The 26,920-nt window shown below is 38.8% G+C and overlaps 2 protein-coding genes across 2 annotated transcripts in view; one reads left to right on the top strand and one right to left on the bottom strand.

Annotated features, from left to right (window-relative positions):
• The window catches only part of LOC114427863 (protein phosphatase 1 regulatory subunit 37), a 65,152-nt gene extending 52,211 nt beyond the window's left edge, over positions 1 to 12,941 (bottom strand). Inside the window, exons 1-2 of the mRNA XM_028396072.1 lie at positions 12,782 to 12,941; positions 11,646 to 11,746 (exon numbers count right to left, since the gene is read on the bottom strand). Coding sequence (XP_028251873.1) covers positions 11,646 to 11,746; positions 12,782 to 12,941 — 261 coding nt within the window. The remainder of the gene's footprint in view (positions 1 to 11,645; positions 11,747 to 12,781) is intronic.
• A 1,756-nt stretch (positions 12,942 to 14,697) lies between these two features.
• vrk1 (VRK serine/threonine kinase 1) lies at positions 14,698 to 26,237 on the top strand. Its single transcript, XM_028396482.1, has 13 exons — positions 14,698 to 14,783; positions 15,309 to 15,468; positions 15,582 to 15,637; positions 17,446 to 17,515; positions 18,037 to 18,124; positions 19,149 to 19,257; positions 19,582 to 19,674; positions 20,315 to 20,447; positions 21,359 to 21,479; positions 21,595 to 21,653; positions 22,377 to 22,546; positions 25,719 to 25,812; positions 25,891 to 26,237. The coding sequence occupies exons 2-13, from the start codon at positions 15,309 to 15,311 to the stop codon at positions 26,049 to 26,051; spliced, it is 1,314 nt and encodes a 437-aa protein (XP_028252283.1). The 5' UTR covers positions 14,698 to 14,783; the 3' UTR covers positions 26,052 to 26,237.
• Positions 26,238 to 26,920: the final 683 nt, after the last annotated feature.

Raw genomic sequence — 26,920 nt, 5'->3', positions numbered from 1 at the left:
TGTTTACACAGAGGTGCACAGTCAAACATGCCTAAAAATGACTCAGCAAAATGAATTCACAACATGAATAGTAACAAATCATCCTGATTTATAGTTAAACACATGTGAGGTGGCACCTCTTTCAATTAACTGACTTCAGCTTATTCATTATAAACATACAATAATTATATATGGGAGACTGTGAGGGTCAAAAAGCCGCTCTGTTTCCTGAAGGCAATAACATGCATGAAAGCAGTTAACACTGCGTTCACCTGGTTTTTATCATCTATCTGAAGGAATCCTGTTGTTATAAAGGTCCGGGAGTTCGGGCACACTTACATCACAGACTATTACAGCAACAACAACAACAACAAAAAACAAGCGTGCGCCCAGGTTGTGTTGTGAAACCTGATTCGTTTGCAGCACAGAACCAACAATCAGTAAGAAAGTGCAAGCAACTGGCTGGCACTCCCCAACACACACAGAGAGAGAGAAACACACATGCTGCACTCCTCCTCCTCACAAGGAATACAGTGGCGGCTGTTTTTCATCTTAATGAATTTCTGAACTTGTTCGTTCCCTCTCCTCTCGCCGCTGCCTCGTGGTGAAAGATGGAAACCGAAGGCGCCGGCTGCCAAATCAATTGATGTGTCAGGAGGGAGAAGAGGACAAAATGGAGTGATAAAAAGAAAAAGCGTTCCCTCCCTCACACTCTCTCACACACATTCACACAGGCAGCAGGAAAAGACAGAGAGAGTGTGTGTGCGCATGTGTGTGTGTGTGTGTGTGGAAGTGTGTGATTTCCAAACTTGACTTCAACAGAAGTCATCTCTGGTGCATTGACTATTCTTCACTCAACCGTCCAGAGCTGCTGCTCTGCCTCTCTTGGTGGCTTTGTATTAAAAACTGTTTGAGTGCACCATTTTCCTTCCATTTAATTAAAAATAAATTTAAATGAAAAAAATTAAATAGATATTTTAAAAACAGAGCTCTTTGGGGTTAAAAAAATCACCCCGACGCATTTTTCCTTTCAGCATCTTTCCTGCAATAAAGGATAAATTATTTAAAATAACACGACCTTTTATCTCACACCCTTTGAAGGCAGCAAATTAAAAATGTAAATTGGGAGCTAATTAATATGCAAATGTATTCATTCGCTGTTAACAATTAGCAATTAAAGCTGCAGTGTCTAGAAAGAGCACAGACAAAATTAGTAACTTCATTTATCATTAAAAAAAATCCAGAGATCTAAAAATGTCCATAATATTCTAATTGACTTTCACAGTATTTCCCTCTGTCACTGCCTTTGTTTCCTGTTTGAAACACATGATAGCGTGTGCGTTTAGTGACTTAATTAATGCCACTTTGTGTAAAATATACTGTCCCTTTAAATGCTTGATGTCAAAAATAATGTACACATTCAAGACTGAGTGGCTTTGGTTAGAAGTGTGTGTGTGTGTGTGAACATCGTGTTGTAACGCCTCGGTGCCTTCAGCAGTCTGATCCGTGTGTTTCGTTCATTTAACTCTCAGCTGAATTTCAGATGCAAGTTTCACACTATGTGATGATATCAGCTGTAGCGCGGAGTTGTGATGAGAAATATGGTTTTAGATATAGACATATATTTGTATAAAAAAATAAAAAGCCAACATATTTTAGTGCATTTATTCTAACATATGGAAATGCATTGGGAGAGAGGGAGCCGCTGCAGAGGGATTCTGGGAGTTTGACATCATTGAGGGTTTGTTGCTTCAATATATTTTATTCATCTTAAAGTAAAAAAGTAACGGAATTACAGTATGTTAATATAGTGTGGGGCTTCTTGGTGTATTTTGTCAGTGCGTATAGTAATATAAAAAACTGTATTTTTATGACCAATACTGACCACAGAATGTTCATTTTAGAACAAAAACTAAACTTAATATTGACTTCCACAGTAGACATGTGAGAAGTGATTGTCTGCTTGTGTCTCTCTCAAAATTGGACTCATTAGAAAAACATATTTTAAGACACGTCAATATATAGTTAAATAATTAAAGCCTTGCATATTAGTCTGTGGCACGGCAGATTACATTACATTATGACGATATAAGTTGCCCTATATGCCTGTTGTACCATATTAGAAACATGATTTTGCATTCAAATCGTGCAGAGAATATGAATTAGTTGCTTTGCAATATCAGTAACCACATATATGTCAGCCTTACTATGACTTCTTCTCAAAATAAGGATCAGCCAATGAGAGCAGCCATCTTTAAATGGCTGCCCTGCCTATGGCCTGCTACTGCCTGCAGCTCCACCAGAGGGCAAAAGACAAATCTCAAATAGGATGCAAAGTTTTTAGCTTGGGATTATTGCTGTGTTGTGAGTCAACATGCATGATGTAGCAGATGCTGTATACATTTTGGATTGACCCTATAGGACAGCACCGATTAAGCTATTTAGTCAATAGCAGGGTCAACATGATGTATTCATTTTAACAGTGGACGTACTGTATTTGTGGGTCACCGTGCTCACGTCACCTGTCCATTGTGCACAAATTCAAGTTACAGTTCAGTGGATGGATTAAGCTCAACAAACAACAGTTCACACTTGTGTAAATTTCACATTTTGTAAAAATTAAGTGTGGGGTGAAGAGTTTGCACAGACCCTTTCTTGGTTGTGATTGAAAGTTTTTTTGTTTCCAGATTTTAGATCTTTTCTGACCACATTTCAATCTGAATATAATATCTGGATGTTTATGAGATAAATAATTTAACATTTAATACATACATTTGAGTACTCGTGTCTACTGTCATAAACAAATACAAGTGAAGGCATCACTATATCATCTATACACACACATAAAGTTAACATGCATGGAAGGACAGGTCATGAGCAGCTGAGTCACCCTTCTGTGCATACTTGTGTTATTTTTATGCATTTGGGCTATAGCAACAGTCAACAACAAGTCATCTCTGTGTGTGCATCTGATTTAAAGTTGTATTATTACACAATACATAATATGAAAGCCATTTATTATCATGATTAGGGAAGCTTGAAGTAGGTGGCTAAGGGGACTGTAGCACTTCTGCTGGTAGAGGCTGGAAATGCAAGGAAAGAAGTGTAAAAAATAAATATTATTTTTATTATTATCAAATACAGTTAAACAATAAAATGTATGTGTTAATTTTAGATTTCTTTCATAGGGACCTTAAAGCCAAACAACTCTATCCTAACATATGTAAAGCATGTGCTAGCATCCTGGATCATGATGCTAGCACCCAAGTCCTCTGTCTAAATATAATGGAAAGAAGAGATGGCTTTTTATTCAAAAAATCCAATAGTGATGACATATCTTTTGTCGAGACCACAAAGTGATCAGCAGACATTTTGATGATAGCAAGAACATATGGAAAAAACAATAAAAGGACTCTAAACAACACATTCTAGTCCTCGAATTTCCACCGTCTTCCACATACACGGTTGTCAAAAAGCATCAAAGAAACCCGTGTGATTCAAATCTGGCCCTTTAAGTCGACACAAGCGCACCTTTTCAAATGTGTCTAAATTCCGATGGCACGCTGCATAATGACAGAAGTAAATGAGGGAACAACATCCAAATGATGTGACAGATGTGAGGATTAAATAAAACATGGTCATTCCGGTGACAGCCCTCCTCTCCTCTCCTCAGTGAGTCCAGGCCTGTAATATTATCCTACTTACAAAAAGCACTCATATTACATGTGCATCCACCCAAGCATGCAAATTCAATTCACCCTAATAGGGCCTCCACCACACACACATGCCATTCACTTTAACTGCAACTGCTCCCAATTCAATTAAAGGCAGAGAATGTAAAATAGACTCTTTTACACATAGACGAGGTTTTATGCTCTTTTTTCCCCTTCACTTATGCATGCTGTTTCCCCAATTGGCATTAAAAGAAAATGGCACAAAAACACTACTGTTTTAAAATAAAGCACCATCTGAATGACAGGACTGGAGCGTGTTAGCATCGAGCAGCAGGTCCCGTGGAGATCCTCATCCCAACCTGTACTCTATGTTTCTTCCTCTTTCTTTTTTTCTTTCTTTCTTCTCCTCGCCATTTCAAATGCACCGCTAAGTGCCCTGTTATCGCCGTCTCGGCCTGTAATGAGAGGAGCGACATATGTCCGGTTTCCTCCCTGCTGTTTCCTGATAAGCCCGCGCATTCATAGATGCCTCTCCACCTCCCCTCCACCTCCCCTCCCCTCCTTTTGCTTTTATTTTGCAATGCAGAACCTGCTAACAACCAACCACGGAAAATAGCGCAGCACTTACTTAGTGACATTTACCTCCGCCGCCCGACTATTCCACGCGCGATGGTAGGGGTAGGGGGTGCCGCAATAACAATCAGCATGCATTTAATTTAAAAGAAGGGGGAAAAAAATCTCCCCTTTAGAATTACACAGGCAGGGAGGGATATAGCTTTCCCTGTGTGTGTGTGTGTGTGTGTGTGTGTGTTCCACCAGACTTCCGCAGTGCAACATTAATGCTAATCAAAAGAGCTGAGAAAGCAGCGGTGGTCTGTAAAAACAGATTTTCTCTTGTCTTTTCACTTCTGGTGGGATTCCTCCTCCCTCCCTCCCTCCTTCCTCGGAGGGATTTATCCTGGGAAAAAAACATTTCTGGGAATTGAATCTGACCCTGAATTTAAGAGAGGCATACTGTCATGTCTTTTTTTTGCCTTCCTTAGCTGTGGGATAAATAATGAAAGTTAAGTTGTGGTAATTGATTTCTCTTCAGTCCACTCAACTGAATAATCTGCAAGGGAAACATCCACTAAGCTATTCATTAGATGATTTGCCAACATGCAACTAATTCCGAGCTTATACTCTCCAAAACATCATGGAAAGAATACAAACTCATAGTTAAAGCTTCTTTAATCTAGGATCCGTTTTGTGTTTGAAGGGTTTGGAAAAATACTTCACTTTAAGCTGAGAAATAATTTAAAGGGTTTTGTAAGAAAACAAATCAATAATATTTGCATCAATTAGTGTTACAGTGATTAAAGTCCTGCCAGGATCATTATTTATTTAAAATAAGTGAGTCCACTAAGAGGTCAGATTGTTGCACAGTCTTTGTTTGTTGAATATTTAAATAATTTAATTTAAATAAAATTATCTAAAAAATAATAAAGCTTTGCAAAATAAAATGGCAAATGGTTTAAAAAAAAATCCAAAAATAAGTAATGGATATGTCATTTTTTTACACAGTATGATGTGATGCTATTGAGGTGTATTTATGCTGTTGATAAAATAGCCTTAAAATAATCTTAATGTTGGGGTCATTTTTTTTTGGCCCACATCAGTGGACACATAGTGTTAGATTGACTTATAACTGAAAAGATCATTGTTATATACTGTTGTCCTCTTTTTGAAAAGCCTTCTTGGGGGAAAAAGTCCACCCAGGCCCTGTGCAACTGAAGTGCTGTCACATGATGCATGATGCCAAACCAGTAGGAGGCAATATGTTCGTGAGTGAATGGAGGTAAATGGCTGTAATAATTATTTACACCTGCAGCTAAAATACATTTAAAAAAAAATCCACTTTTTTTAAAAAAAAATTGGCTATTTCAGTATTGATTATGTATCAGAACTGAACTACCAGAACCCTAATACCCTTTCAGTGCAGTCTGATTGGTCAGTTCAGATTTGGACTGATGGCAGTCTTGAGTGTACTAAAATGTACGTATATGAGTGTGGGGGCTCTACTGCTGTTAGATCTGTGAAGTGACAGATGCTATAAAGTGGTTATGCTGTGTTTTTAAACAATAAGTTAGAAAACATGAAGAAAACTGCACTACTGGACTTTCTCTATGAACTTGACATTTTACAGTCCTCCACTATGGTGGGCTATCATTGGAGCGCCCCCTGTGGACAGTAAAGTCACACAGAGGAACTTTTTTGTATAATGCTGCTGTATAATTTTAGTGGCTTGACACCATATAACACTCTATAAGCCCCTATGGAGAAATATGATTCAGAGGAATTAAAGGGATGGCTCTTCCTTTTATCCGTCTGAACTGACCAATCAGCGATCATTATCAGAATGCTAGCATATGGTTTGGGCAAGGTCTACTTCACTTAATTATTTAAATGTGAGCATTCTTTTCTAGAAGACTTTTTTTTATTTCGCTATTTAGCATGATTCACTTTCATTCATTATCCTATGAGCGCCCCCTACATGAACTGCAGCTGATTTTGGATTAAATACATAAACACAAAGTTGATAAGCTGTGTATAGAATGGCTCTGGTAGTATTATTTTACACTGTGTAAATGTGTGATGAAAATAGTTTCTTCCTGGATGGACACATATATTTTGGGATTGAGGAACTTTTAAATAAATGCCCTATTGGGTGATTGACAGTTTGTGGGCCTTACTCTTGTATGTGACACTTTTGCTTTTGTACAGGTGTGTGTATGTGTATGTGTGATTTATGAATAATTTATATTTAAACATTTATATTTTTCATATTTATTCAAATGGATAGACAATTTTAGAATGAACATTATAATGTTTATGCCGCTCACAATTGCCTGTGTAGTTAAATGGATGTAGTATTTTGTATCTAAGTGAGCACTTTCAAGTTTAATTTAAACCTAAATACCAAAGTATTTACTACTAATAAAACAATCAGTCTCTGCAGGGAAACATAACCCTTATACTGAGCCACCTGTATTAGCTCCTAATGTGTTTCGGAGTTATCTCTTTGTCATAAATCACTGCAGTTACTCTCAGTCCTTGTGCAGAAAAAATGGAGCTTTATCATCTCAATTACCTTTCTAATCACAGAGCGGGCCGCGCTTCGCCGTTTGTACAGTGAAATCAGAGAGTTTAAGCACGGCGGGCCTTAGCTCCCGCTGGCTGCTAACCTATTATTGTTTACCACTCCTATGAAGATGTCACCAACAGCAATACTGTTTTTATCCACTTAGAACATTTCAAAGGAGTGCAAAGGGCCCCAAGGGTGCATTAAAAAAAACAGCTTTAAATAGTCTTCAACGCTGGTCCTCGAGGGACTCGCCCCTCTCCTTAAAAGACCTAATTTAATAAATTTGCTCTTTAGGCGTTCGTCTTTTCGATTTGCATCGTCTTATTATGGATTCATTCGCATGCAGCCCTTTTTGGTCTAAATATTGCCCCTCTTAGCTAATGCTTAACCATACATATTTTACTCTTTCAGCAGGACCACCTACATTCCAATGCAATTGGGTTCATTAGCACCTCAGAGATAATACGGTGGCTGTATGCTTAATGTAAGCACTGCTAAGTCTCTAATTTTCCACAAATAATTCCCCTTGATCTCCAGTGAAATTTATGCAGAGGGAGGGTGGGGTGGGGGGGTAATGCTTTAACATGGCTGGTCCAAGTAAAGTAAAGTATGTACATAAAATGAATTATAAATGGCAGACTGCGCGTTTCAAGTGTGGCTAAGAGAGAGAGAGTTTATTTTACTGGAGAGCGAGAGAGAGAGCGCGTTTGTGTGTTGCAGAAGAAAGTACAAATCTTGCATGAGAGGATGTCTGCAGTGTGACTCGAGTAGAGAAAATAATAATATAGAGAAAATACAAGACATACAACAAGAAAATCATGATAAAATAACTCCAAAAATAAATAAAGAGAAAATGTGTTTCCTTGGCTGCATATCTATGTGTTTCATGGGGGGCAGGGACTTGACACAATGGTAGCCACGAATGGCAGCAAGGAACGGTTTTCCTTGTAATATGAGTGTAATGTGATTAATTTGCATGTTTTAAGATAAACCATGATGTTTACATAATACCTTACCCTGTCTTTAACGCCTAATTTTAAGCAGTTGCAAGTGAAAACAAAAAAAGCTTGTGGTGTCAGGGGAATTCGAACCCCAGACTCATAAGTAAACGTTAACTGGTCTGTACACTACTTTTACTTTCACACACACACCAGTGCAACCACTGGGAGCAACTTGTAGTTTTTTGCCCAGGGCTACATTGGCCTGCAGCCAGGGTGGGGATTGAACCACCAACCTCATGGTCAGTAGACAACTACCAGACAACCACAGGTGTTAGGAGGAGCCACAGCCATAGAAGGTTGTGCTGCTGTAACCCCAACACAGACTTTCACAGCTGAACTGGTATAATCAGAGACGTTGTGCAACACCATCACATGTTCAGTTAGCATAATGGTAACATTGTGCTGCAGTTAGGGCAATATGTCCATATGGTGTGTGTGTGTGTGTGTGTGTGTGTGTGTGTGTGTGTGTGAGGAAATGTTATTTAGTTAGTATGCCACAACACAAGGGGGCAGTACTGGTGATAGGTTATACACACTATCAAGCATTACATGGGCACAGGTGTGCATTCTGTTGTGTTTAGTCAGCAAGTGATGTCCTGCAAACAAAAGCTGAAAAATGGCTGAGTGCTTGTGTAACTGTGATGATGCTATGCAAAGTTGGCTTGAACTGTAAGAGATTGATCCCAGATTTGTTAGCGTTTTAGCACTTCCTCTGCCTTTGAGCGGAAGTCAAAGGGCAGTTGCTAACTAGTGGCTAAAGGGGACAACAAACTGAAGAGCCTTTTTTATTTATGTATGATGACATGCAATGGTAGCTGAAAGGGTTAGCTTTCACTATTAATCTGCACTAAAGCCAATCCCATATTCTTAAAAATAGATAGATAGATTTTATAAACCTAAACATACAGTTAACATTACTAGCATCAGATGCATTAAAACATCTGCTTGTACATTTAAATGGAATGGTGGAACTATGCTTTCATATTTTACCTAGTCATCAGATCTTGATGGCACCATTTTCACAAACGGATTGAAATTGAAATCAGCAATAAAAAAAATATTGGAAAAAAAAACATTAAAATATTTCATGGATCTTTTTGTTCTGATGTTAAATCTGACCACAGCACCCAGCAGCCCTGTAGTGCAGTTTTGTCAAAGTGTAATTTTTTCAGTAATCACAGAATGTTTTTCCTTGTTAACTAAATTATTCAGTTGATACCACATCTTTCCCATCAAAACAAACATTTGTACTCATCAGCACGCCCACTAAATGTGTTTGTGAAAAGGGAAAGGTGTGTGACGGAATAATAAGAAGAAGACATAGTCATCAGGTAAATCATTTGTTGTGTATATTGATAACTGTCTTCTCCCTGATTATTAACTCAACAAAAAAAAGTCACAAGACACATTTTATTCCTTGCTTCACCTGCTTTTAGCTTCTCGTTCATGCATGTTAGCGCTCCGCCACAATATGCCTGATTAAGTCTGATGGAGCCAAATCAGGACTTTGTGTGTATACAAATGGAATCAAAGTGTATATGTGCCGGTGCTCATCAATCAGTACCTGTACATGCGTGAGCTTGTATACTGCTTCACATAGGGCCGAATGTTGTAATAAAAACATTAAGCTCTGGCAGGAGTGGCACCAGGTTATAGTGTTGATATTGATCCTTCCTGGAGTGCTGTAATATCATTGCATGGTACAGTTATTTTATGAGCAGAGTTGCTGATGTGGCACAGACGAACTGAACAATTCTTTAAAGGCAATATTTCACCTTCCAGGTTTTCTTCTCTCCTGTAGTTTCAGACATTTATACACATTATTTGAATTAAAACTCTTTGTTGGAAGTGAAAAATATTGTTCTGTATAGATTCACACTGACATCAATGGGTTCTGGTGTAATATTACTGCTGCAGATCCTGTCAGTCAAATTGATTCTGACATAACATTTTTGTGTACTACACTTTTTGCTTGTTAGACCATAATCTCAGTCTCCATAATAAAGGTTACATTCGAGTTGAATGTCTTTTTATCAAGTTAGGAGAGATTATTTGTTGAGGAAGAGTGTGATTGATTCATCAGTTGCTGCTGATATATGTCTGGATTCTGGTGTGAGGAGCTTAAGTCAGTGCTTTTGTAGTTGCAACGTTATGTAGATAAGTGGTGCAAATGAATGGCATGATCGCTGGTTGTTTATGTTCATCTGTTTTTCTTATGTTTCTTATGTTAAACCTTCTTTGTCCTTTTTTGTAGCTGCTGTCAATGTCCAGGTCAGTGACCATTTTTCTTTTTTTGGTTTGTTCCCTTTATTTGTTTTACTTCCCATCATTTGTCCTCCTCTGTGATTGGCTGCCCTGTCCTCATTGTTTCCACCTGTGCCTCATTACCCTTACCTGGTCCATGTGCTGCATTGTCTGTGCTCACTGATACTCAAAGCCTCCAATACACTGTGATTTTGGGGAAGTGTTAAACTGTGTTTATCACCGACTCACACAGTATAATTAAAACACTTGTGATGTCAGGTCAAAGCTCACGATTTATGTGCTCACACTGTGTGGTGCAATGGTCGGCTACGACATCACTGCTCACACTACTGGTGACGTCAGGTGCTCAGGTGATCACATTGAACCGGAAATTAAACATTCATCTAACCCGGAACTGTTGCTGTTTCAAAGAAAAAGTCAGTCAGAGATTGTGCTGCGTGTTGCTGCCTCAGCTTATCAAATATAGCCTCCATCAATTCTGTCCAACGTTGTGTGGGTGCCGCCATGTTTGTTATCATCTGAAACAATTCATGTAGGTGCAGTGACGTTGAGCGTGTTCTGCAAACGCATGCGCAGTGGGGGAAAACACAGACTTTGGGCTGTATCTCTGCTTGGACTGTGCAAAATTCAAGCGATCATCCAAACGTGCGGCGTTAATCAGCTCTCGTGAGCCCCAGTACACTGCGCAATTAAAGGAGCACGATAAAGCTGAAATTAGAAATTAGGCCTGTCGCATGACTCAAAACCGGGCCAAAAAACGCACAGTGTATGCCCGGCTTTAGTCCAACTAATCCTGTTCAGTAGGGCTGTACATCACTGTGTCAGCCTGGTAGGTTATAAACCACATTTAAAACACCAACTGTTTTGACTAAGGGGGCCAATCGTGCTGCCCTGCATCAGCTCAGCGTTCATTGTTTAAAAATTATGGAATGTGCATCTATTAGCTCTGACATTCTGGATGTAGTTGTGTCTAAAGCTTCAGTCCCACTGGGCGTGTGGGTGCCACAATCTGGCTGTGCCACGGTCTTTGTCTTCAGTACCAACTCAAATCCCACTGAGAGTGTTTCAGTGTTTCTGAGTTATGCCTGTTTGTCTGGATTTGTCAAATAATAAATTAACCAAAAGTTTCAAAAAACTTAAATGTAAGTACTAAAATTGAAAATTTAAAAAAAAATGTTTACACTTGTTTAAGGTGGATTTTGACTGCAAAATGGGAACACATGTCTTATTAAAGATAAAAAACAAAGCAGTGATTTTGGATAATGAACAACAGTGAAATGCTGTCTGCCAAAATTATTTTGTTTAGTTTCCAACTAAACATCTTCCAACAAGCTAACAAATCAACCTCCTAAAGGGAAACACGCCTATTTGTTTTTGCAAACTTTTTTTTCATGGCTTCTGTTCCTGCCACTAAATCTTTGAGACCCCATCTTATATGTGACGAAGTTGGAGGGAGCAGCCTGAGTGAGAGATAACATTTAGTTTCTAACAGCACCACCCACAGAAAATCAAACTTCAACAGCAGATCCAACAAAGAGACGTGCCTCATGCAGCTTGAGTGACACGTCAAAAGGCTTACGCCGGTGATGTGAAGACACATACCTGGAGCTGCTGCAGGATGTGCTCTCTGGGTTGGACCTGGTGTCTGCTGCAGCTCTGCTGGTAGGCCACCATTACCTCTGTCAAGGTGAGGCAGCTGTCAGCTGAAATAGAAGGATACACTCATTCACTGCTTTAATGTCTCTGCATCCCAGTGAGCCACCAGCAACCATTCCAAAGTGCTTAAGGGGCTCAGAAATGCCATACGGTAAACTGTGCTGTGCTTTGTGTGTGTGTCTGTGTGTGACAGAGAAGACAGCAGTCAGAGGGAAGGACGTGGATGTCTGTTTGAATGATCAATCAACCAATCAGGCAGCTCAATTTATCAACCGCAGCCTTATGGAATGGGATTTCCAGATGTGAGAGACTACAGAGAATTTTTATGACTCAAACGTAAATGATTTGATCCTTCAAAACCTGGATCACATCTGATACATTTTTGGTACAGATGAAATAGAGATTTATATATCTCTGTTTATCTATCTTTCTATATATAGAGTAAAAAAATAGATCAGAGAATATTGGACTGGTCAGTGTCTGCAACCAATAACATGGACATCTGCGATGCTACTTTCAAAATTACTAACACTGGCTTTAAATGCATCAAGCGATCAAGCCTCTAACTTGGGCCCATGCAGGAATATATAACTAGCCTTAAAAACGTTCAGCTTTAGCTGTATTTGATGTTTAGGCAGACTATGAAGCTGCCAATGTGGCAAAGAACATATCTTTAGAAACCTATGGGTGACATCATGGTAGCTTTGACCACACTCTTTTATAGGCTAGCTGAACCACCCCATATTAACCTAATCTACTATATCCAACATAAAGCTCTCCTGTCGATCTGTGTTTGTGGACTTTGATCGTCTTGTTTTTCCTATAATATGATCAGCATTATATATAATCCCTCAGTCACCAGTTTTCAACATGAATGGTAGTCCTATAGACCATGGTAGTCACTGTTTATCGGGGCAGGGGTTGTTACCATTGAAATTAAGTTTCAAACTATGATGTTTATCCAAACCTAACCAAATAGTTTCTATTCTAAATAAAAAAAAATCTGGTAGAGTGAACATTAAACAATGAGTCAAAACAAAGCCGTGAAATGCAGCTAATACAAAGCTAAGCAGGCAGCTTACCCTTTCTGTCAGTGATCCTGTGCTCTGCAAAGCCAGACACTATTTGCTCATCAGGAGGGAAGGACACATGTTTTCCTCCTTTACTTCTCTTCTTCTGGTTCTTGTTGGGTTTCTCTGCACCGTCATCGCTCTGCTCCTCGTTGTCACTACAGCTGGTCATTTTTCTGAAGGTCAGTTGGGCTCAAGCAGCAGCTGCATTCTATCTCCTCCACTAAGCCATAGCAATGTTACTGAAGAACTTCTAATGTGAAGGCAGGGAGCAGAAATGTGAAGAGTTGATGTACAAACAGGTGTACCGACGACGTGCTGCTCTCTCCACTCTCTGCCACTTGGAAAGACAAGACACTAAAGAACCAATATCTTATTCATGAGTTGCTCACCAGGTCGCAAGTGAAACCTAATATGTTTGTATCAAATGACAGATTCCAAATAGGGACGGATCTGTGCATTTACATACCTATTCAAATTCAGTAATGTCCAGGAGTACGCATGCTAGGAGATGAGCAGGAGAGAAGAACCTTACATTTCAGACTGAAGCTGGGGTCACAGGTTAGTTTGGGCCACCTTAAACAGACACAATGTCTAAATCTTAGCTTCAAGAGGGCAGCAAATAAATTATTGTAGCTTTAACATAATGTTTATTCATGTCAGAATTATATATATATATATGTGTAAAATATGTGAAGCTATAAACCCTATTTGTAATTGTAAATTTAATTTGTTATAGAATATATAATATGAAAATATCCCTTATGTAATGGAGACAAGTATCATTGTATTATTTATATTTGTGGTGATATTGTATATAAAATGTGAAAATGAATTTAAAACTATATATTTATTTATTTTTAAAAACTTTTTGTGTTTGTGTCTTAGGTTGCAGGGGTGTTACACAGGGATGAAGTTATGATTGGGGGTGAGGGGGAAAAAAAGCCATGGAGTTTAGGAGGGGGCTGGGGAATGAGGTAACAGAGTTTCGAGGGAGGTGAAGAATGAAGTTTGTGTTTGAGGATCGGGGAATGTGGAAGTTACCATTTTAACCATGTTCAGCATAGGAATGAATGAAACCTAAATGCCAGATGAGTGCTGCATAAGTGATGCATGTGCCCTTAAGGAAACCAGCGCTGAGAAGTCATTATTTCTTTATGGACTGCATGTATTACTTTTGTCTCAACCATATATATTTAAATATTATTAATAAGTAGGAGGCATTTTAATGTGTTTCATAAGACTGGAGTACTGCTGATGTCTGTTTAATGTCACAACTGCTTTAATGTATACAGCTGAGTCTAAACAAGCAAACAACAACAAACAATAATAATTACATTTATCATGAAGTTTTGCAAAAACAGGTTGATGAAGATTCTCAGTCATCCAGGTCATCATATGTAGAGAAGATTGAAGCAAGGCGTCTGGACTTGTAGAGTTTTCTAGAAGACGTTTCGCTGCTCATCCAAGCAGCTTCATCAGTTCTAACTGTTTGGTGGGGAAACAACAAAAACAGTTGCAAAAACAGAAAAGTAAAAAAAAAATGGTGCCAAAAAACAAACAATGATAACTTAGGGATAAGGATGGTGTTATTTTTGCATGGAGGCACAGTTAAGCGTGGTGGTAATTTATAATTTTATAATTTTAATTATATTCTAAGGGCTTTCACTGAAGATGTATGTCAGTAGTGTACAGATACAGTAGAGATGCATGCAATATCTTGACATATTATTTTCCAGTAACTTCTCCTTGTCTCATTTATCAAAAAAACAAAAAGATACTACCAAAGCATTTTAAATCAACACTAAGCAAGCATATACATAGATATTATAAATACTATGTAACCCAATGGAGTTGAAGTGAGGCTTGCGAGGCAACGTCACAAGTCCCGTACCACAATCGTCCAATAGAATAACAAAATGTCATGACGTCACTTCCTGACCGGTAGTTTTGCGGGAAGTTTGGTCCTCTGACACAGCTTAGCCTACAGTCAACTATCAACAGCGAAGTGACGGTATGTATAGAACTTATGTCTTCTTCTGCTGTGATTTGTTAAGTTTATTGAAAACGTCACACACGCCCAGCAGCATTCTGTTGCCAAATGGTTTCGTTCAGCAGCTATATTGTGCGACACCGATGCTAAGGAAGCAGCGCGGTTAGCATGATAGCTAACCAGCTTTTATAAATCCGTAACGTAACGGTACTGCTTAAACGCCTTGGTAAAGTTCACCATCAGTGTTTCTTCACTTTCCCTGCCCGTAGCCGGTTTCCTTTTTTAACGAAAACAAGTTGGGAGACTCTAAAACTCAATAACGCAGGATGTTGTAAGTAGAAGAGTTAGCATGACGTATGAGTAGCACAGAACGTAATTAGTAGTAAAAGCAGCAAGTGCTATATCAGACGAGCATCCACAGACATGTAATAGAAGACGTTTACACTGCTCAGTTTAAGTCCACGTATTTTATCGGTGGAAGTCTGCATCCATCGAATTTGAGGGTATTAATAAAGCACTCGGCTACAACATGGTGCATCTTTTCAGATGCCACCCAAAGCCAAGGCGGCAGGGAAAGGCAGAGCTCCAGCTAAAAGGAAGCTGGCGGAGGAGTTTCCACCGGGAGAAGTATTGACAGACACTGTGAAGAAGGCTTGGAAGCTAGGAGCTCCCATCGGCCAGGGAGGGTTTGGTCTTATATACCTGGGTAAGATTACACATCCCAAATTACACATAAAGCACCTAAAGCTAAAAACACAACATCTCAAAATGTATTAAACTTTCACAAATATTCAGAAGTCTTTTGTTTTCATTCTCCAGCTGATGAGAACTCTCCCAAACCTGTGGGTTCAGATGCTCGCTATGTCATCAAAGTGGTAAGTCTCTCAACATCCTCAATTATGAATGCATCACTTATTATGTTTTCATTGTTTACATGCTTTTATTGTCTCATGAACAATTCCTAGTAAACTACACACAAAGCCAGTTTTTTGTTACCTGTTGTTTGCGGTGCTTTCTGTTTCATTTTAACCTTCGAGATTACTTTTGGCACATTTCCTTGACATGACTGCAAAAATATCTTGTTTATCTGCATTTCTGCCTAATATTTTTCTATTTAAGGCATGCCAAATCTTCAGCTTGTACTTTGGAAATCACAAGTGCATCATTCAATTGGAGCACGTCCAGAAAATCTGTTGTTTGACTTAGTTAAACTAGTCTGGCAGGCTTAACTGCTGTGAAGATGTTGATCCTGTAAACACCTAGTGAGTCTATCTATCTATTTGTCTTTATTAACAGTGTCCACACTGTTGACTCCTTGTCAGTGCCCACTCAGCCGATAGAGAATGTGGAGAATTTATTGAAAGAAAGCTGTCTGGCTGTTCAGCCTATTGAATCTGCAGTTTACCCATTAGTGTACTACTATTAGTGTATTACTATTACTACTAAACAGTCTACAAGTCTACAACCTCAAAACACAAGAAAAACTGTTACCATTTCCAGTGTGGAATGTAAACCTACAAATAGCAATGCTGTTGGATTGGTTGTTTTTGTCTCGCTTTTTGTGTGTTTGGAGCACAGTTAACCAAGTGTCCATCACTTTATTGTCCAGTTGAAGCACATATGTTTTAGTACTCCATGAGTACAATTGATGCATAGTGGTTGTCACTCTCTGTCCCTTTAGTGGTTGTCCTTATATCGGTCATTATAGATTGTTGTTATATAGCGATAATATGAGCAAACAGCTCAATGGCAACATTTTATTCCAGGCTTATATGTACAATACAAAAGCATCAATTGTCTGTACAAACAAACACAAAAGTACTAGAGATAAGAGGCAACATAAACATGGCATAAAGGAACATTTCTGCTGCATGTGTGAAAATCAAAGGCACCAAAATGTGTTATGTATGGAGAGGCTTTGCACAGAAGTAGACAATATGACAGAGCAACAGGAAAGACACTTAAGTTACATTTGTATTGACAATCAAATGGACAAACAAAACAATACCAGCACCATGCTGCTATTCTTTTGTTTGTCCGTACACTCTGTTATAGCAATGCTGCAACACAACAAATGCTTACTTTGTTTAGGCTAAGATAGCAACATATGCTAATGGTAGTAGGCTACTGTCATGGCATTGCATACATTTAATTGCCTTGTGTATACTGCACTTTAGAAATTTGTTTTTATTTTGGTACTGGTCTTGAACATTGTGGCATTTCAGTTGTATTTCTAGCCATTCACAAATTTCAAGTTGCAATATGTACCAGCTATAGACTGTGATTAGACTCACAGTACAGTTGTCACTGATGGGGGAATTATGTAGATAGACAAAAACAGTTTGTGTACCAGGTTGGTAATATTTTCTCTGTGAAGTTTTAACATGGATGCCTAAGAGGAGTGACTCACTTCTGGAGCCAGCCCCAGAGGCTGTGCAAGGAACTACAGTTTTTCCCATCATACCCAAGCAGTGTAATTCAGCTGCTACCTCCTAACTGGTGAACAAAGTGTGAGAGGTATTTGGTAGTGTCACTGTGTTGAAAATGTACACATCGGCCTGTTTAACCTGACTTTAAATTGTATTTAATTCTTTTCAGCTCCACTTGTCTTAGTTTGTAGTGGTATTTTTTGGCTATACTGTCCAAAGTAAAACCTGAGTATGCCTGGTATTTTTGTCCACAGGAGCCCAGTGAAAACGGACCACTGTTCTGTGAGCTCGTGTTTTACATGAGAGCTGCAAAGCCTGATCTCAGTAAGCCATATTATCATTGCTTATCAACTCACACCCACCTAGTCAAAGTATCTCACCATAAGGGCAAACAAATAAAGGCAAGCTAACTTTCTTAATTAAAAAAGACAGTGTTGTAGCAGAAGCAGGGAGGGACTCTGTAGAAGAAGGGAGTCTTTGGTGGCATCGCTGTTGGCCCCCAGGCCACAGCTTTGCATTTTATATAATAACAATCCAAATGTCAATCTCCCATGACAATTAACTGTTATATTACTAAGGAACCAAAGGCTCATATTTTATTCATGCTGGAATCTCACGTTGTTGGTAAATATTTGTCCCAGCAGCAGATTAGCTTGCGGCCACACTAGCCACCTCTCCCCCACGGAATTATACTATTATTACTTTGAGCTGCACAGCCATCACCCACTTATGCCAGCACCAGTTAGCTTGTTTTCACAGGAAGTTTCAGTAATCAAACTCTTTGATTTACATAGACTCATGAACATACTGCTAACATATTTGAACCATTTTCTCTTGTCCTGCAGTTCAAAGCTGGATGAAGTCTCACAACTTGAAAGATCTGGGAGTTCCCAGGTACTGGGGCTCAGGTCTGCACGAGAAAGGAGGGAAAAAGTAAGACTGCTTAATAAGTGCACACACGATACCTGCACCCACTATCATTTTTTTCTGTAGTGGTTTCATTCCCTGATTTTCGGTCATGTTTGTTATGTCGTGGATGATTTGTAAAACTCTGAACCTAAAATAATTATAGTATTCTACAGAGATAAAATACAGGCACACATATAGTGTTTACATATGTAATTAATTAATTAGGAAACTTTATATATATGTGTGGTGTGTGTGTGTGTAGGTATGTATTTACTACATATCATAATCAAAAATTTCTATGAGCTATAGTGACCAAAGAAAGAAAAGGTGCAACATATGGTACCTCGACATCAGAGCCTTTAAATAAAGTCGACTCGTCTGGTTTCTAATAGTTGGTCACATCTCTACACAGAGCTGTCTTTTATTTACTACTAGCAAAATGTGTGGTCTTTCGAAAGAATATTGTTCAACTTGATATATACTTATATGTTCCTTTATGTTCCTGTTATACTGCAAAAAGACACAAGTCCTCTTGTGCTTATGCTGTTTCCATAGAGGTGCGCATATTTATATTGCTCTGATAAACAAATAGAGTGACTGGAAAATGCCCGTAAGCTAATTGCAGTTCAAAGGGTTAAAATTGTGCTAATGTGCAGCTGTGTTAAATACTCGGAAGTAGGACTGTTTTCTCAGGAAAACAAACAACTGTCGCTTCATTATAATGTCCCTTTATTATTCAATATAACAAGTACAGGTCAAAAGGTTCATTCAAAGCTAGCAGCTAGAAAAACAAAGATTCTCAGTCAAAATGTAAATTATCCCTAAGTAACAGGCTAGATTAGAAAGAAGGATTAAACCATTATTGCATTTATTTTTTCATCATGCATTTACAGTGCAAGGAGTAAATGATTAAGTAGGTGAGTAAAACATGTGAAAGAAGTATAAAACCTGTTATGGTTCATGCCTGTTCAACATGCCATGTGTTTGTTTTTTGTGGTTGACGGCAGTTTGTACAAGATGCTGAAGGAATCCTCTTTGTGCCTCCCAGGTATCGATTCATGGTAATTGACAGACTTGGCACAGACCTGCAGAAAAAGTTTGAAGAATGTGGAAGAAGATTCCCCAGAAAACTGGTCCTGCAGCTCGGCCTCAGACTGGTTGGTTTTACATTTCACTCAGTGTTTTGTAGCCACTGGATTGTACCCTCCCTCATCTTCCCACTTTGGCTCTCCCACAGCTGCATGTTGGCTGCTGTCCTCTTCTCCTACATCTCTCTTCATTAGCTTAAACTACAATGTGTAGTCTGGCCAAGTCCAATTATGTTTTCATTGTAATGTACTCTGCAAATATTTATAGCTGCATTAACAGGATTCTTTTTGTTAGGCAGGTACAGATCACATATTCATCAGTTTGAAGTATGTATTTTGACAGTACTGCCATTATATCAAATATAGGTTTTTATTATTATTTTTTTTTCTTAGCTGAATATTTTGGAGTACATCCATGACCACGAGTACGTACACGCTGACATCAAGGCATCCAACCTAATGCTGAGCCACAGCAATCCCAACCAGGTAAGTAGCAGTTTTTTTATTTTTTTTTTTATTTATTTATTTTTTTTATTTTTTTTGTGGGTTGTTCAAAGGTGCTGCTGTGACCCAAGTACTGCTTTTGGAAAGCAACTGAGATTATTATGTTTTTTGTTTAGATGCACCACTTCATTACATTCAATTAAGGCCCGGAGAGATGGCTGTGTGTGTGTGTGTGTGTGTGAGTGTCCCAACCAGTGGGAGATTAGATGGCAGCAACAAAAAGCTTTTCTAGCAAACAAGGTGGGGGGCAGGGGCAAATTTTTAATTTGAAGATTAATAATGTATCGTTGGTGGTGTTGTAAAAGAGCTATTATAAATGACAATTTAAAAATCAGCCCCTGAGGATTTTAATATTAGGTAAGGTTGTTTTTTGTTTTTATGCTTCCTCCTGCAGTTACTAGAATGCAGTTTTGGCTTTATTACTGTGTTTTAATTAGATAAAGCTGATAACAATAAACACCTTGCCGACCTAGTAATAATTAAAAGCTTGTGTAGGAGGGATTGCAATCCTATCTGCTTCTTACCTGTGTCTGTGTGTGTAATGTGTGATGCAGTTTGATTCCTCGAATCGCTTGAAAAACTGTACATTGCATGCCTGAAACGCTTTGTTTGTGAACTGTAGGTGTACTTAGTAGATTATGGGCTGGCATATAGGTACGCCCCTGATGGAGTCCACAAAGAGTACAAGGAAGATCCCAAAAAATGCCACAACGGGACCATTGAGTTCACAAGCATCGATGCCCACAAAGGAGTATGTAAGTACAGGAGAACTGTCATAATAATAGTCATAATCTCAAAAACAGTTGCATGTTTAATTGTTTTGGATCACTGTAAAGTATTAGTAAGTAATTCCACCTGTAAGCCTTCATGTAAATGGTCTGTGGATGTCTCTTTCATCCAGGTCCAGGAGTTTAAATCTAGGCAACTGGTTCCCTGAAATGTTCAAAAAACAATCTTTGAATCCAATATCATGTAAAATATCATGTAACTAAAAAACTGGTATCATGCCATCCCTAATGTGTATACAAGTTGCACCAGTGTGATGTGACGAGGCTGCGCTATTTCACAGCTCCTTCAAATGGGGCAGAAAAATGTCCTTTTTGCTATAAATGTTTTATTGTGTGCTGGCAAAAGCTGGGTCCCTTTAACAGTGGGCTTCAAAAGTGTAACGTTAATGGCAGAAGAATAACCTTTTTAATGTAAATATTAACTGCTGGTTGCTAGGCAACAGGAGCAGTGCATCACTACAAAACAGGAAGTATTTCACAGGCTGGGCCGTTCCATTTAGAAGCCATTTGTGCAACGTTTGTGATACCAACCTTACTTTAACATATGCACAGTCACTTGCAACCAGAATGTTGTCTGCAAACATCAGACCATTTCTTATGTTGTTCAACAACTTAGAAGTGGAGCACTGTCTATGACATGGCTGCCAATTGGTGCAGTGTGTCTTTAAGGCACTTATCACATGTACATTTTTTGCCATCTAAAACCACATTTTCCATGTCATTATTCAAGATGTCTGTGTGGATATTAGCTGAATATTGATTTGTATATAAATCCTTTAATGTCAATCTGTTAGCATTTGTCATTTAATAGAGTATGAAGTGTATGTTATCGAAAACGAGTAACTCTTGTACTGTGCATTGTGGTGTGTTAATTTCAGTACCATCTAGGCGCAGCGACCTAGAGATCCTGTGCTACTGCATGGTTCAGTGGCTGTGCGGCCAACTGCCCTGGGAGGACAAGCTGCAGGATCCCCTATATGTCAAAGACTCCAAAATCAGGTGAGAGAAACACAGTTTGCAGCCTCTTCTCCCATCATCTCATCATCATCATGTTATTTGAGCATGCAAGCAAATGTTTGTGATTGGACATTTATCACCTGTTTCTCTTTTACAGGAGTCAAGAAAACATATCGGAGTTTATGAGCAAGTGTTTCTCCTCTCAGGAAAAGCCAGGTAAGTAAGACACACCTAGAATATCTAGACTATTAGTGGCTATTAGTACCAAAACAAAGCCAGTAAAACACACAAATTCTCTTTCATTCTAAATTTATCCATCCATCCATCTTCAACCGCTTATCCGGGGCCGGGTCGCGGGGGCAGCAGTCTAAGCAGGGACACCCAGACTTCCCTCTCACCAGACACTTCCTCCAGCAAATCCTCTTTCATTCTAAATTTATCTACTTGGTAAAAGACACAGTATTGCAGTGGTGCTCAAAAAGAAGTCAATTAACACACACTGCTGCAAACATTCAGTTGTGACTGTAAATGGCGACTGTGATATTTGTTGTCACTACTGTAAGAGTTGCCCAGATAATGACACTTTGACCTGAAGGCAGAATGTCGGTTCAGACAGAGAAGACGTCACACCTCCTTCCTTCTGCTGTGCTGAGCACAACCAAACTGTTGTTTACAAACTCCATCTGTGTGTGTTTGTGACTGCGTGTCAAGTCTAAAAAAGAATCACACAAAAAAGGATTAAGAAGGACCAGAGTCGCATTATGGTGACAAATGAAGAGTCTAGTTGGAGATTTTTTTAATCATCATAAAGTGAAAATGTCACATGTGGTGTACATACTTAATAAAGAAAAAGGAGACACATTGCATAAGATAGAATGTACTGCAGCATAAACACAGAGGACTGTAGCCCTTGTTTTATGATGAATGATTATGTTTCAGATGAGATCCAGAGGTTCATGCAGGAAGTTCAGTCTGTAGAATACCAGGACAAACCACCATATGAGAAGCTGCGCTCCATCCTGCAGGCCGGACTGAAGGCCATCCAAGCTAAAGATGACGGCAAACTGGAGTTCACCTCTGTCAATGGAGCAACCTCACCTCCAGCTAAGGTCAGCATGCGCACACACACACACACAGACACACACACACACACAAACTCTCCAATGCGCAGATGTTGGGCTTTTATCGTGGTGGGGCTTTGTCAGGATTATCATTAGTAATAAAGGGAGGGGATGTGGTGCATTTTTACACATTCTTTTTAAAAATAAACTGTTAAAAACACACCTAAAATTTCTGCTTGGATATTTTTAAGATGAGGCTTCCCTCCCAAGGTCTTAAAATAACTGCAAACATCAGACACATGATATCATCTTTCCTTCCCTTTTGCTGTCCCTGCCTGGCTGGATGCCTTTTTCTTATATGTTGACAGGTATTGTTACAGCATGCACTAGGTAAATGTTCTCATGCCTACACCAGACATTTTGCAAGAGAAGATATGATGAGGAGGCACATGACCTCACTCCTGTCTCTGCCTGGCCTCTTTTTGGCACTCTTGTGCCCTGGAAGGATGTTGCATTTTAGGTGCTTCCACTGTCTTCAGATCAAGTTTATGTTTTACTTCATTACAATTATCGGCACAGCCCCGTTCACACTGGAGAAAGTCAGTCCAGCTAGAGTAGGATTGTATCTGGATAGCCTTTAAGCTGGATACGATCGGACCTATTTTCAAATCTGGCTATCACACACGCGAGTCTGCGCTCATGCCGGCTTAATCCGGCTTGTTGTTGTCCCCCTAACCACTAGGTGGCGCCTCATAATATACAGAGTCCGTTCAGACCACGGTAGGACTGCGTGTGTGCATGCGCCATGTGTTTTTTTTGTCCTGTGTCGCTCGTTCCTTGCGGGATTTTTTTTTTTTGGTTTATTCCTTTGTAGCCTAAAAGCTACACGCCTAAAATAAACTCTGGGCAAAGCTGTTGTAGTTCGACAGTCGTGTGTGTGTGTATATATATATGTATATATATATATATATATGTGTGTGTATATATATATGTATATATATATATATATATGTGTGTGTATATATATATATATATATGTGTGTGTATATATATATATATGTATATATATGTATATATATATATATATATATATGTGTGTGTATATATATATATATATGTATATATATATATATATATATGTATATATGTATATGTATATATATGTATATGTATATATATATATATGTATGTGTATATATATATATATATATATATATATATATATATATATATGTATGTGTATATATATATATATATATATATATATATATATATATATATATATATATATATATATATATATATATACATGTATATATAGTACACGTTCCTATATTGCATCATTGCATATATATGCAATGATGCAATATAGGAACGTGTACTTCATAGGTAAATACATGCAGTGTATCAGTTTAAGTAATGGACACAGATTTAGTTTGACCTCTCTTTGTGTTAGATAGGAGTGGATATTTCAAGAACAGATTCTCCATCTGTTGACTTTAAAAATTGGAGATCTAAATATGCACTAATGATTACATGTGATATAATGTCAAAACAATGTGCTTTACAATTGCCTTGTGTAATTTCTGCCTTCCTTCTCGGTCTCTCATTCCCTCTCACTTGCTCTCACTCGCACACGTACACACACACACCACACACTCACGCTCTTTGTACATATGGAAGATGCCACCGGGGACATGGTGTTGCCAGCCGAAGGGTTACCGGGCCCCGGCGCTGGTTATTGTATGTAATTATCCCGCCAATCTGTTCACCTCAGCGGGTGCCGCATGGTGATCATGAGGTAGCAATTGTCAAAAAGGAGGCAAAAATGGAAAGGGGAGGCGGAGGGGCGAGTGATAGTTCAGACTGAGTGTAGCTTCATTATAGAGGCCCAGGAAGGAGGAGGAGGGATGGAGGAGTTGATTGCTTTGGATAAGTGCATGACTCTCTCACCGGCCACCTTTTTTTTTTCTCAGCAAACCAAAAGTCACTTTGATTTTTATAGAAAGGACAGAGACATTAAAGTCACAGTTTATGGGTATTTTTTGCTGCAAAAAACATGATGGTTTATGTGTATGTGGTGCAGCAGAAAAAGTGTTTTAATGGTTTAAAATATGCAAGGCCTTGGCTAAATGGCAGACTGATAATTGCTGACATGTTTGGACGCCCTTCAATCCATTGGACAATGGCTGGCCCAAAAAAAGAGCCTCCAAAATTAGACACATGCTTATCAAAAGAAGCTGTCTGAGTGTCATTGAATGCATCATCTAAGATGTGCGGTTCATACGATTATATTATATCATAATCATTTCACTCAATATGTTTCAGCTTCAGTTTTATTGGACTGAGATCTGCTGACTGTGGAGACCCTTTGAGTGCAGTGAACTCATTGTCATGTTTGAGATGATCTGAGCTTTGTAGCATGGTGAGTTATAGATACGATATAGATTGAAACGTAGACATGTGAATAGATCTGATGGATCATCTGAGTGTGGCAGCAGAAATGGAGACTCATCAGACCAGGCAGTGTTTTTCGAACCTTCTCTCTCCAATGTTGGTGAGTTTGTGTGAATTGTAGCCTCAGTTTGCTGTTCTTCGCTCAGTGACACTCCATGTATTCTTCTGCTGCTGTACATCTGCTTTGAGGTTGTGTTCAGAGATGGCCTTCTTCAGGCCAACTCCCATGCCGATCTGATGCCATGAGAGCACTTTTCTCCACATTCTGATGCCCTCTGAACTTAAGAATGTCCTCTTTACCACATGGAAATGCACTGCAGTGTGATTGCCTGATTACATTGTGCTTTAACAAGCAGGTGAACTCGATAAAGGGGTCAGTGAATGTGTAGCACGTGGAGCTCCTGTTTTTCTCCGCCATTTTGATTCAAGTTAAGAAACACTGATCAAACATTATTCACATTCTTGTTTTATGGTTATCTGTTTCTGATACTGATACTGCGCAAACATGTTTCATTTGTCTCTACTTGGAGCCTTGATTTTGCACAGAGATGCAGGAAAAATGAGCCCTGAATGAGTACTTGTTCAACGGTTAAAAACAAAAACAGAACTTGGAGGATTTGGAGGACTTTTAAGCCTCTTGTTGTTATTTGTACAACTTTAAAGCAACCTTTACATACTGCATATCCACAGTCACTCAAAATCCAGATGAAAGCAACAAGTTGACACCTCTGTTTTTCATTTCCCTCATTTCATCTTTCTTCAGAAGACAACCAAGAGAAAGAAAGCAGCAGCTGAAGCAGAGGACGGCGAGCCTGACGAAAGTCCCATCAAGAGAAAGAAAGTCACCACGAAAAAAGGTTGATCTCCTCTTCTTTAATCAGACAGGTAGTGATATTTGACAGCCCAGCCTAACCATGCTGAACTTTCTCCTGCAGAAGTTAACGGAGAGAAAAAAAGCCCCCAAAAGAATCCAAAACCCAAGAAGGCACCCAGCACTGCAAAAAAAGGCAGGCCCAAAACTACACTGGTGGAGATGGGCACCCAGACATCACCGGGACTTGCTCTGAAATCCAGAAGCAGGGCCAAGAAAACCTAAGCACCCATTCCTTTTTACACTCCTGCTGTCTTTCGTCTGCTTCTTAAATCACATGTTTTATACACATTGATTTGTTACTCTGTACTAATGTTTTTGTTTGTTATTATTGAAGCCACATTCTATGTAATAAAGAAGAAATTACATTAGTCTGCTTGTGTTTCAATAAAAAAATTTAGAGCGGAGGGACACCGAGAGTCCACAAGTCAGGGGACTCCAAAGATGGAGGACGTTTGTCTATCGTATTGTTAATATAGACATTAAGCTGTGAAAAGGAAACGAATGTGTGCACACACCATCGCAGTAAGTCCCCCTTTGAATCTTCTGCTGCTGCATTTGCATTAAAACTGTGATTAATCATTTTGAATCACGCTGTTATCTGCTCAGTATTTATCGTGGCTCAGTGCTCATTACTGTTGTTTTTATTATTAGCATTATTATTTTGATCACTGTAACAACTGCTTTAACTGAGCGAGTATACACAGCTGTTTCAAGGAGTTCTTTCTTCCTCTTGCCACCCAGTGCTCACTAAAAGGGTAGGCCTTTGTTTCAAGGCTCACATACTATATAAACTGCTTCAAAGTATTTGATCCTATAAAAAGTAAATAAAGTGGTAAATTGGCTAATAAAGATGTAGCAGTTGTATAGGGTTAAATAACAATTATACAACTATACATACATTAGATAGAAAAATCTTCAATTTTGCCAGGTATAAGTTGGCAAGAGACAAACCATTGCCTAGTTCTTCATACATTTAATTAAGCTTATGACACCATTTATCATGGCAAAGACAGGAAAAAAAACTGATTTGAACCTTCTGATTGTCTTTGAATGCATCATATGTGACCTACAAACAAAAATAACCGAATGTA

Source organism: Parambassis ranga, chromosome 22 (assembly GCF_900634625.1).
Source record: "Parambassis ranga chromosome 22, fParRan2.1, whole genome shotgun sequence".
NCBI lineage: Eukaryota > Metazoa > Chordata > Actinopteri > Ambassidae > Parambassis > Parambassis ranga.
This window is presented reverse-complemented; position numbering and strand designations above follow the sequence as displayed.

Excerpts from the sequence above, each read along its gene's own strand:
- vrk1 (XM_028396482.1), top strand. The coding sequence starts at position 15,309 with ATGCCACCCAAAGCCAAGGCGGCAGGGAAAGGCAGAGCTCCAGCTAAA. Across the intron at positions 18,125-19,148 it reads CACGAGAAAGGAGGGAAAAA|GTATCGATTCATGGTAATTG; the intron begins GTAAGACTGCTT and ends TGTGCCTCCCAG. Across the intron at positions 21,654-22,376 it reads CTCCTCTCAGGAAAAGCCAG|ATGAGATCCAGAGGTTCATG; the intron begins GTAAGTAAGACA and ends ATTATGTTTCAG.